Source organism: Monodelphis domestica, chromosome 8 (genome assembly GCF_027887165.1).
Source record: "Monodelphis domestica isolate mMonDom1 chromosome 8, mMonDom1.pri, whole genome shotgun sequence".
NCBI lineage: Eukaryota > Metazoa > Chordata > Mammalia > Didelphimorphia > Didelphidae > Monodelphis > Monodelphis domestica.
The window spans coordinates 130,430,951-130,443,446 of NC_077234.1; the positions used below are offsets into that span (position 1 = coordinate 130,430,951).

The following is a 12,496-nucleotide window of genomic DNA, read 5'->3' on the forward strand; positions in this document are numbered from 1 at the left end:
ACTCCAAGATCAGAATTCAGTCCATTATAATAACTGACTGTCAGTAGCTGCTATCTGTCTTCTTCACTATCTCTGTTAAAAGATTTTCACTCTTTTTCATTAAAAATTTCAAATAGAAATTTCACAGCTCTCAGCAAATGACAGACCATCAGCACATAATCCATCTGGTCAGGAAGTTCTTCATGTCTTTCCCAAATTCCTTCTGATGTGGGTTAAGCCCATTCTTTTCATCTTCTCTTTGGTGTAAATGGATATTGGCCACTAACCACCATCTACAAAATATCCTTTCATGTTTTTTAAAACTGGTTGTTAAATCCCACCTCCCCTTTTGTCCCTCTTCCTTCCATCTTCTTTTCTCCTGGCTAAATAACCTTAATTAGAATGTTGAAAACCAAACCTACCATTTGATTCTTTGGTTTTATATAGCTTTGAATTCTGTAGTTTTGTTGGCTTTTTAATTCTTATTTCAATTGGTAACAGTGTTAAAGATAGAAAGAAATCAATATTTACTGACTGCTCATTTTCTTTTTTCACTAGTTTCAGTATCCGATGGTTTGACATTATGGAATGGTACTGATGAGAAATCTCCCTTCTTAGTAGAATGTTATTAGTCTTCAGCCTTATAAATGTGACTGTTATGATTATTTTAATAACAATCCACATTTATGTAAGACTTTTACAAAGTACCTACCTCCCAGGTAACCTGTTAGTAACTAATATAATAATAAAATTTCTTATTTTATATATGGAAACTGAGCATAGGTCTTAAATGATTTACCCAAGGTTATATAGGTAATGTGTGGTAACATGAAAGTTCTAACTCAAAATCCAACATGTTTTCTCAATACCAAATCCATCTGTAGTAAAGGGTGATCAAGGGATTCTTTGATATGGTGGATGCCTTAGTGCCTGTGTTGGGGTTAAAGGACATGGACCTTTGTTATAATAGACCATTTCCTATAGAATTAGACATGCACAGTGGGCTCCCTGATGGAAAGACATCATGAATAGCTCTAAATATCTTTGTTTCCTTTACTCAAAATATGTTTTTTTTAAAGCCTTACCTTCCATCTTAGAGTTAATACTGTGAACTGGTTCCAAGGCAGAATAGTGGTAAAGACTAGACAATGGGGGACAAGTGACTTGCCTAAGGTCACACAGTTAGGAAGTATCTGAGGTCAGATTTGAACCCAGGAACTGAGCCACCTAGCTGCCTCTCATACTATGTTTGCAAAGATTCCTTTTAAAATGAAACTTTTTAAAGTTGATCATAACAAATTTTTATGAGATGAGAGAAGTAGCATTATTCATCTTTGAAGTATTGAGGATACTGTTGGGAACAAATGCATAAATTTTTTCCAAAATGCATGTGTCAAATTAGAGGAGTATATCATTAATTTACATAGCCACCTTCCAAAGAATTTATACCTCTTTGTAAATACTATTCCAGCGTATCTGAATATATCTGATGTAGAGTATTTATTGGGAAATCAGGCAGACTGTGTTGTCACTTATAAAAAAGACTATTCTTGTTCTAGATTTTAACAACCAAACTAATGGATTTAGGTGGACAATTGGATTTAGGCAAAAAAGCAAAGTATTTAATCTTGATGAGTGTATCTACTTTCAACATTGCTCTGCCAGTGAAGATTTATGGGTATTGGGAAGAAACCCTCTTTTATTATTTTTGAATAGAAATAGAAATAAACTAATATCTGAACCAGATATATACCTATGAAAATGAACAAACAAGAAAGTCTTACCTAGTTTGTGGAAGAAAAAGAAAATTCATTTCCCAGTTATTTTCTCCCAAGATAATTAAAGTGCATAGTATTCTGTAAGACTCCTTACTTACTTAGTGGATGGACTTTCCTCATGTAGATGCCAGATGACACTTGATCTCATCGTGTCATGTTTCATTTTCAGGATCAGTTCAGTGATATGAGAATCATTATGATCCACAGCCCTGGGAATAGTGATGCTGACTTTGGGTTTACAGTAAGATGGGATTTTCCTGGAATCATCGTGCAATCAGTTGAAGCAGGTAAATTTTCAGTTTAGCCTTACTGTATTCTCAGGTAGTATTTACAATGGGTGTAAACAAAGCTATTGAAATGAATGAGTTTCAAAGAAGAGAGAATGAACATGAAAAAGTACAAACGTGAAGGGGAAAGACAATATTCTCTTGCTCTCTGAATGTTTTGATTTTCAGAATTGACTTCTTTCACCTCTCAATCTTCTTCTTGACCCACCTGAATTTTTTTTTCTGTTAATCTTTTAAATTTCTATAATTTATAAAGTTTAGGTTTTTACTAATGCTTTTGAAAATTTATATTCTGATGAACTTACAAAAGAACAATTTAAAACTCAAGAAGTATTTTTGCCAACTAAAATCCATGTTACTCCACCTACATATATTTTAAATTATATAACTTGTAGTTACTTGGAATAAGTGTAGGTGTAACTAATATGGCACCACAAGTACATGAGAATTCTCCAGAAAAGGATAACTACTTTCCCTCTACCTCCCTTTGCCTAGTATTGTGTCTGGAGTTGTTTAGCTGGAATAGGGGAGGACCTTTAAACAATTTTGCCTGAATTCTAAACTAACCCTCATTAAGTTTAAATGAAGTTGATTGTATTTATTCTTGGGGAGGACTGGGGTAAAAGGAGAACAGATTTATTGGTCCAGTACATCCTTGGTAAAAAAATACTGATGTAGTTTTTTAATTTTCAAAAGTAATTTTAAATGGAAGACAATGATTTCATTTATTGTAGAATAGTACTCTTAAGTGGATACGTTTAATCTTTTCTAGTTCTGATATGATTTTGGCATTATGGTTTGTAACCCAGCCTTGTACATTACAAAATTTCTCATATTTATAAATGACATTTTAAAGTTATTATAAACTATGGTTTTTTTAGTTAAAGGGAATTTTTTTCATGGACTATGTAAGCTATTTTTAGTCATAACAGTTTTAAATAAAATATCTATTAAAAAGGAATACCCTATACAGTCGTATACCATAGTTCACACTAAAATTTTTGTTTTGTTTTATTTTATTTTAAATTTTATTTAATTGATTAATTTAGAGTATTTTTCCAGGATTACAAAAATCATGTTCTCTTCCTCCCCTTCCCACAGCCCCCTCCCATAGCTGATGCACAATGCTACTGGGTTTTACACGTGTCATTGATCAAGACCTATTTCCATATTATTGATATTTGCACTAGGGTGATCATTTAGAGTCTACATCCCTAATCATATCCCCATCAACCCACGTGATCAAGCAATTGTTTTTCTTCTGTGTTTCTACTCCCACAGATCTTCCTCTGACTGTGGATAGTGTTCTTTCTTCAGAATAAAACCTTCAGAATTGTCCTAGATTATTGCGTTGCTACTAATTTTTTTGATTCATTGAAAGACTTTATATTTTTTTCCCTGTTTTGGGGTTTACGTGATTCTACCTGAGCAGTGATTAATGGAAACTAGCACAATAGTTATACTTTTTTCCTTCTTTCTGAAATGAATATGCTGACTCCCAACAAAATGCTGATCCTTCAAGCTGATGTTAAGTTTATTTTGGAATTTATAGGTAGCCCTGCAGCATTGTCTCAGCTGCAGGTAGATGATGAAATTATTGCTGTTAACAACACCACGTTTTCAAATAAGGACACAGATAAGTGGGAGGAGATCATGGCTAATGCACTAGAAACTGGAAACCTAGTTGTGGATGTCAGGCGTTATGGAAAAAATGGTGAGTTATCTGTTATGTGCAGTGTGTGTGTGTGTGTGTGTGTGTGTGTGTGTGTGTGTGTGTGTGTGTGGTCTTTGGTTGAGGGTCTTGACTTACTGCAGTAACATTTTTACAAAAGGTGCTTTGTGAAAGAGTTTGAATGTTGTCTTTAGTGTGCTGCTTGTAAACCTCTTCAACTAGCAAATATACTGAAACTTATTATATCCAAGCTCTAGTAGAGACATTCTCTGCTAAATTCTTGAATTAAAAGGCTTTGCATTTGTGCTTGAAGTTTGTCAATAATTACTTATCAGATATTGAATATGGCATTTGGCATTATTTTACATATTCTGGTTTTCAGTCTATAAAGGAAAACAGAGTTGATTCTGTTCCTATTCTTGATTCTTGAGAAATACATGAGTGAGGGGCAGATGGGTGGATCAATGGATAGAGTGCCAGACCTGGAGGCAGGAGGACCTGGGTTCAGACACTCCTAGCTGTGTGACCCTGCACAAGTCCTTAACACTCTTCTGCTTTGGAACCAATATTTGTATCAATCTAAGATATAAGGTAAGAGTTTAGAAAAAAAATAGATGACTTTTTGATACCATTCATAACTAATAATAACTCAATGGATACATGATCTTATCAAGGTAGTTACTCTCTCTAGTAATGCATAGAGCAATTCATCCACCCCTTCTCATTATGTACGACTTATGCTTAGTCCTTTTGCATATTCTTCATAAGAATTTCCAAATTCTAGAGCCATTCTTGTAATCTTTTTACATTATTTAGGTACCAGTGCAGATCTTTATAGTAGCAGTGAGTAGATAGTAGTAGTAGTAGTAGTAGTAGTAGTAGTAGTAGTAGTAGTAGTAGTAGTAGTAGTAGTAGTAGTAGTAGTAGTAGCAGTAGTGGAGTAGTGATAGTGGTGGTAGTAGTAGTAGCATTAGTAGTAGTAGTAGTAACTGAGATTTTGTATAATGTAAAGCTTTATTGGATATTATATTTGTATTATCTCTGATTATTTCCTTTTTGAGGAAGATGAATTATCCATCCTCATCTCAATCCCATCTATTAACAATTTTCATTAATGATAATTTCATCTTTTGATACTAAAACTTGGAATATAATATATTTCAGTAAATTTGCTGGTATGTTTTGGGATTAAAAAAATTAACCCTCTCTTTTGGGAAGGTGGTCTGCCTATGAAAGCCCTAACACATTCCTCTGCTTCTTTCCTTATTGGTCTGTCAGTTTTGTGTATGCTTTTTGTCCTCTTTAGATGTACTGTCAGTAACTTTGTTCTTTCCACTTTGACATTTACCTATACTCATTCCTTGATCTTGATGTGCCAATCAGACTGGGGCAAAGACCAACCTTCCCTGCCATTTGTAAGGCACAAAACCCTCAATCTCACCAGTATGGCTACCAAAATTATAGGTTCACCTGAAACTAAGTGGATTGATGCAACTTCTGGAGTTTACAGTTCAGACATGACTTCAAACATTTCAATACAGAGTGATTTCTCTGAAAGTCTTCAAAATTCCGTAAGTTTGATTTTTGAGAATGGGAAGTGGTTACAAAACGGGACATTCTAGAAAGAATTAGAGGGATTACCAAATGGGACCAGAAAGAGTCTTGTTTGTGTTTAATCAAATTATTATTTAAAACTTAAATTTACTTGCTTGTTATGTTAAAATACCCTTGTAATTCCCTTCACCTTTTCCCTCCTCATTAGAAAAGGCAACATTTGATAAAGATTTTAGGAATACTTATAGTATTCCTATGACAATTTATGTGATGGTTTTGTATCATAGAAAATGCCAGAAGATTCAGAACTGAGTTTCTATGTATTTTCCATTTTTCCAACATACACTCTGTGATAATTATTTTAAGGAGAGCTGTAGAATGTAATGGTTTCTGCTGTATGCTTATTGATAGCAGCTAGATTAAAAATGTAAAGAATATTTGCAGTTAAAAGTTTCATAAAATGCTTACTGATTTTATGCAGATAAATGTTTACATATATAGCAGAATTTGATGTCTTTTTCTATGTGAAATGAAATGAAGAAGTTAAATTTAAGTTTTCAAAAAAAGATCATTTCACGAGAAATTTAATTCTTGAAGCAGCCATTATTGTAGACTTTTCAAAAGTAAGGAGATAATCTGTTTATATAGGAACTATGTATTTAATTTAAATGAAAATATTTCTGTTACTTATTATGAACTTGGCTTTGTTTTGAGAATGTTATTACAACATTTCTGAGGCATTCCTCCTTAGAAATATCTAACTCTTCTTCTTTATTGTGGAAAAATTATATGTATGTTTTTACCTTTTTACTAAAACAAAGCAACGACCTGAAATAGTAATTATTTGGCTCATAACGTTTACTCAAGAATTATGTCTGATTTACCTTAAAACCATCAATTCTTGTAACTTGTCATTAATCCTTGAGACAATGTTATAAAATACTGAAAAATATTCAAGATTTGACTGCATTTAATAATCTATATTAATAGCCCACCAAGCTTACCTCTTTGGGAAATGTTTTCACTTAATAGGAATCACAATGTTAATTTTGTTCATGCATTATTAAAAACAATTTAGAGGAAATAACATGAACTGCTTTCTTTCCCCTTTACAGAATATTGAAACAAAAGGAATAAATGGCATAAGTGTTGAAAACAGCTCTATGGAACCCAAAGGTAAATGATCATGGTATCCCACATCTTGTTGAAGAGAACAGATGTAGTACTCAGATTCTCCTGTTGTAAAAATTAATAACTTTGAGTGAAATAAAAACTGGCCTGATGCAAGTTGAAACTAAAAAGCAGCACCCAGATCCAATTGCAGCCAGGTGGACTGGAGCTCAATTCCACTAAGTGCTGAATAGCTCTACAATGGCGCTTGGAGCATTGGCAGCAAGCTCTGGATTTCCGGATACTAGTTGTGGCCTTTTCGGAGTGAGAGGGAAAAGGAAGGAAGAACTTACTTCCTTCTCTAACTAAGCCAAAATAAGCAATAAGTTTCCATTTTGGAAGGAGTCATACATATTTTTAATGGATTGATATTTTGTAATAGAATGTAAAAAGGAGAGAACTTCGATTATGCATTTTTGCTACTTTTGGCCACTTTTTGAATTGGGACCTATTTAGTCTCAGAGGAAAGGCACTAAGGTCTGTTTTGCCAAACTACAATATAAATGCTAGCTACCATTATTGGGAAGCTGAAGACCCTGGGACTATGTTAGTACTAATCTCTTTTGATATATGCTTGACTTTGATGCCTTTGAACATGAAATGCCCAAGCCTGAAATTTATGAATAAATTCTCAAATTGATCTATTTCTCCCTTTCTTACATTGCCTTCAAGAACAAAAACAAAAAATTCCCCTTACCTTTTGTCTTAGAATTGATTCTAGATATTGATTCCAAGGTGGTAAAGTGGTAAAGGTTGGGCAGTTGGGGTTAAGTAACTTGCCCAGTCATACTGCTAGGAAGTGGCTGAGGACAAATTTGAAGCCCATATCTGGGTCTCCAGACCTGCTGCTTTATCCACTGAGCAATCTAGCTGTCACTTGCATTGCCTTTTAAAATAGTTAACTTTGTTTTGAATACATATTAATATAATATCAAATTTTTAAATATTGCATACTTCATTTGAAGAGTTTTAAAATAAAAATCACCTCCCTTGCATTCATACTTCTGTGAGGTCTAGACCTTGATATTGTGGGATTTTACTGTTTAATTAATTCTTAGGGAGCAGTGTACAACTTTAAGATTGATGTGTTGAATGAAAGGATCAAATATTTTGCTGTTAAGTTAATACCAAGTGAAACTATCATCTGCATTCTTCTGAATGAATACAAATGGAATATAATTAGACCAAGACCTTGTGAAAAATCAATGGGAGAAGCTAGAATACAATTTACTCATTTTCTATTTTGATTGATCTTTCTTGTCATATCCATGAGATTTTTGAAAATGGGTCTAGACTTTCTAGAAACGTTGATATGTTTTCAGGAAAATTTAATTTCTTCCATTTACTTTCATATTCTAGCTCTCCCTCCCCACCAATTTAGAGATCAACTCTCATTCCTGGTATTCCTATAAGGTTGCTTTCCTTTTCTTTCTTAATAATGGTTGTAGTAGATGGAGTACATGAAGACTTCTGCTATTAACAGTTGTTCTTATAGTGGAGATAAATCTACATCATTGTGCAGTGATTTCTTAAAATGAAGTTTTCCTTAAGAATGAGTGAATTTGCACACGAAAAATCAATAGCCAATTTGGACAGGAAGCGAGAACCTTTTAAATTGGGTGTTTTGCACTTAGCCTGCTATAAAAAAGCTATGTTATATCCCTCTGCTAAAATGTGATCCTGAATCAGTTTACTACTTTTACTAATTTGAATGCCAAGTAACCTACTAAAAACATCTGTGTATGTGCATTAAATAATTCATATTCTCCAAAGCCTTCAGTTTTTTTTCCAGTGGTATTAACCATAAATTAAAAAGGCGTGACTGCCTTCTGAGGCAGGAAACTGCTCATCACTGAAGGCATTAAAGCAGGGACTATTTGTCTGTGATGTGGTAGGGACGATTCATGTGTCCGTAGGAGGTTGGACAAGATCAGTCATTCAGTAAGCATTTCTTAAGTGCAAGACGACCTCAGCGGTGGTCTCTTCCAGATGTCAGATTTTATGAAATGTCATTTGTTTTCCATGGGATATAGATTAAAATGAGTATAACATGGTATTGATTTATATATTTTTTTTCCCATTTTTCAACTAGCTTCTGAACCCATTTCTTTGAAAAACTTAAAAAGGCGGTCACAATTTTTTGAACAAGGTAAACCACACAGCTAACAATTCATGTACCTTCATGAAATTGTTCCCACTATATTTTCTTCCTAACTGGTCTGTGGTGCTGGGTACTAAGCCTCTTCAACATCATTTGTTGTTGTTATGACCAAGCAACATAATTCATTTCCATTCTTTCCCCAGGGTCATCAGGTTTTTCTTACAGTTCATGGGTCTACCTCTGTGGTAATGGGTCTTTGTGTGTCCTTTTTATACCTGTAAAACTCTTTTCCCCCCTCCTAAGCTGAAATGCTGTTAAAATTAAAAACAAAAACACAACACATATTTCCACTCCGGAATAGTAAGAAATGTTCAAGCTTGACTGCTCTTTCTATAAGGCATGCTATTAGATTACACCAACACACACTTGATTCTAAATTTTAAAGGATTTTCGTTATAGATATATTTTTGTGTTGGAGATAAGTTAGTAAAGAATAGGTTTGTTTGGCAGGGACTTTTTTCTCCCCAAAGGAGAGTCATGGAAGGAACTGGTGCCTAAGTGCTGCCCTGTTAATTTGAAAGTCATTTAAAATAGCTTAATTATGGAAGCAGGAAGCATGGGAGTCTGCTTTTGAAAACCTTATGTTGGTGTAGTCTGATGGAGCTGCTGCCTTTTGTTGTGCACTCTGCATGCTGTATTTTTCACATTTTCATATTGGTCTAATACTTTTCTTGGATAACTGTCATCTCTCAACTTTGTGTTGTCATTGAAAACTTAAAAATAAGAGCAAACATCTGAAATAAGGTGACACATTCAAACTAGGATGTGCTTCTGATTTCTAATGTTATTGCTTTTTACTTTTAAGATTGCCCAAATATTGACAAACTAGCTTCATAAAGATTTTTAATTTTTCTTGGTTTGAACATATTAAGTATGGAATTGATAATTTATTTCTTCTCCAGTGCATTCTAAGCTTCATTGTCGATCCATAAATAAAATAATTCAAGCAACTTTTATCATTAAGTCTGTATGTGTTAATTGTATTTGTGATCTCATCTTTAGTGTGTTTGATTCTATTGCTAAAAGCCAATGTTTCTAAAGTCAAGTAACTGAAATATTGCACTCCTTTTCTCTGTTGACTAGGATAAAACAACTAACCCTCCCTCCCCCATTCTAGTTTTGGCATACTTTTCTTTAACAGACATTTTTCAGAGGAGATTATGTTAAAGATTTGGAAATAATTTTGTTTTACTGTAATAAGTTGTAAAATACCATTGATTCATTTAGTAACACCTGATTTTAGAAGACATGAGAATACAATTTGTGCTATGTTTTCCTTCATTTTTTTTAACATGAAATCCATTTTTTAAAAAAGGAAAGTACAATGAACAAAATAAAGCTTAAAACGTTATGTTTCTTTATAAGGGGAATGGCACATTAAACATTCACTCCATAGTGAGCATATTTGTAGTGGTTATATCTTTGTTATAAAGTGAAATTTAAATCAATACACATACCTAAAGATTTACTTTTATTGCAATATACCATATATCTAAGCAATATGTTGGCTTGAACCATGACATTTTTAGGTGCTAGAAAAACAACTTCCAGACTTAAGGCAAGCTGTATCTAAAAAAGAGAGAACACTGGAAACCTTCCCTGTAAATTTAGGACTATACTAACAAGTACAACCAAATGGTTGTATTTATCTTTTCCCCACTTATATCTTGAAAGATGACTAGTTATTGACAAAACTCAGGAGTGAATAGGTTGTTGTTTTTTTAAAAATAAATCACTGTCACTTAAAAAAACAGAATATTGGTGCCTAAGATACACAGTAATATTTTTGGGGAGGGAAAATATTTTAGTAATGAATTTCTAACTTAATATGTTTTCCCATTTTCTTCTTTCTTCCAATATGATGATGATACAGGAAGTTCTGATTCTGTGGTGCCTGATGTAAGTAATATTTATTTGTTGCATTGGAGTAGATAAAATAAGCTTAATGGGGTTGCTAGTTTCTCTGCAAAAATATCTGCCCTTCTTTGGTATAAGTTGTATAAAGTATTAGAAAACCATTCTTGTTTCTAATTAAACATAATAGTAGTTCTGAAAACCACCAATTATAAATGTTACAAAGCCGTTAGTTTAAAGAAAAGTATGGTTGGCCTATAAATTATAATCTTGTACCTATTCAAATTAATTTAATATTATTTATTTTTTCACCTTTTTTCTACTGACTCTCTTGTGAAATGATAGCTTCCAGTTCCAACCATTAATGCTCCAAGTCGTTGGGCTTGGGATCAAGAGGAAGAGAGGAAAAGACAGGAAAAATGGCAGAAAGAACAGGATCGTTTGCTTCAGGTAATGATGAACTATCCAAGTGATTAGAGCCCAAATATTGCCTATTAATTGTTTTTGCCTGCTCAGTCCTAGCTTGTATTAAAAGGTATTGCTAAAAAAACGAATTACTTGAAATATAAAAATAAAAAGAAGAGTGACAAAGCTTGACTTTGGAGAAGAGATAACTAAAAAAAAAACCAGCAACCCTCTCCTTTCTTTATTGGAGAGCTAGGTGACCATGAATTCAGAACATTGCATATTCTAGCAAACTCAGTATTAAGATAGTCTTATACAACTATTCCCCCATACCCCATTTTCTGGGTGACTGGGAGGACAATGGTACCCCTAAAAGTAATAGTGAAGTTCAGAAAAGAACTGAATTTTTGGGAAAAGAAAATGAATTCTATTTCAGTCATACTGAATTTGATACCTGTGGATTATTCTGTACGAGATGCCTGAAAGGTGATTGGTGGTATTTAAGAAGGAGTTCAGGGGAAATGCTAGGACTAGATAGAGAGATCTAGAAATCATCTGCATTGATATGGTAATCGAATGTATATTTACCTCTGTTTTTCAAAGAGCAATACATTTGTTATGTTGGTAAGGTTTTAGACAATCCATCTTCTTTGGCCATAGTATGTGATGTTTCTATAAGTATTCAGAGGAGATCAGTTCATATATCTTTAAAAAACAAAATAAGACCTTAAATGCTTCTGGATCTTCTAGTGCCCATGAAATGCCACTTTTCTTTATTACATTCTGTTTGAGTGTTCCTGTAATTTTAAAGTAAATAGTTTTTTTTAATAGGTTGTAAAGTACTTTATTTTTTTCTTTTTAAATTTAGAATATTTTTCTATGGTTACATGATTCATGATCCCCTCCCCCTCACACACTCTTTCCTCCCTTCTCTCAGAGCTGACAAGCAATTCCATTGGGTTATACATGCATGTATCATTATTTAAAACCTATTTGCATGTTATTCCTATTTGTAATAGAGTGATCTTTTTATCATCAAAAACCTAATTATGTCCACATTGAGCTATGTGATCAATCATATCTTTTTCTTCTGCATTTCTGCTCCCACAGTTCTTTCTCTGGATGTGGATAACATTCTTTCTCATAAGTTCCTCTGGATTGTCCTGGATCATTGCATTGCTGCTAATAGAAAAAGTCTATTACATATGATTGTGCCACAGTGTTTCAGTCTCTGTGTATAATGTTCTCCTGGTTCTGCTCCTCTCACTCTGCATCAATTCCTGGAGGTTGTTCTAGTTCACATGGAATTCCTCCAGTTCATTATTCCTTTCAGCACAATAATATTTCATCACCATTAGATACCATAATTTATTTAGTCATCTCCCAATTGATGGACACCCCTTCATTTTCCATTTTTTTGCCACCCAAAAGAGCATGGCTTTAAATATTTTTGGACAGGTCTTTTTCCTTATTATCTCTTTGCAGTTAAAGTAGATGGTTCTTAATGAACTTAAAGTAGCATGTAATGAAAAGTATTCTACAGAAATCTCAATTGCATTTCACTGTGGATTTTAAACGAACCCAGGAAATTCAATATCTCTGGGATGAATCTGTGATTGGTTAAATTTTAAAAGGA

At 33.4% G+C, this 12,496-nt stretch overlaps 1 protein-coding gene across 27 annotated transcripts in view; it reads left to right on the forward strand.

The window, feature by feature from the left end:
- The window catches only part of LMO7 (LIM domain 7), a 241,756-nt gene that overhangs the window by 208,142 nt on the left and 21,118 nt on the right, over positions 1-12,496 (forward strand). For 8 of the 27 annotated variants that reach the window (XM_056807332.1, XM_016424986.2, XM_056807326.1 and 5 more), the window contains 8 exons: positions 1,927-2,044; positions 3,597-3,758; positions 5,100-5,287; positions 6,386-6,446; positions 8,533-8,589; positions 8,745-8,786; positions 10,475-10,500; positions 10,801-10,905. In XM_056807332.1, coding sequence (XP_056663310.1) covers positions 1,927-2,044; positions 3,597-3,758; positions 5,100-5,287; positions 6,386-6,446; positions 8,533-8,589; positions 8,745-8,786; positions 10,475-10,500; positions 10,801-10,905 — 759 coding nt within the window. The remainder of the gene's footprint in view (positions 1-1,926; positions 2,045-3,596; positions 3,759-5,099; positions 5,288-6,385; positions 6,447-8,532; positions 8,590-8,744; positions 8,787-10,474; positions 10,501-10,800; positions 10,906-12,496) is intronic. The other 19 variants (XM_056807336.1, XM_056807328.1, XM_056807331.1 and 16 more) reach the window with 4 other exon arrangements.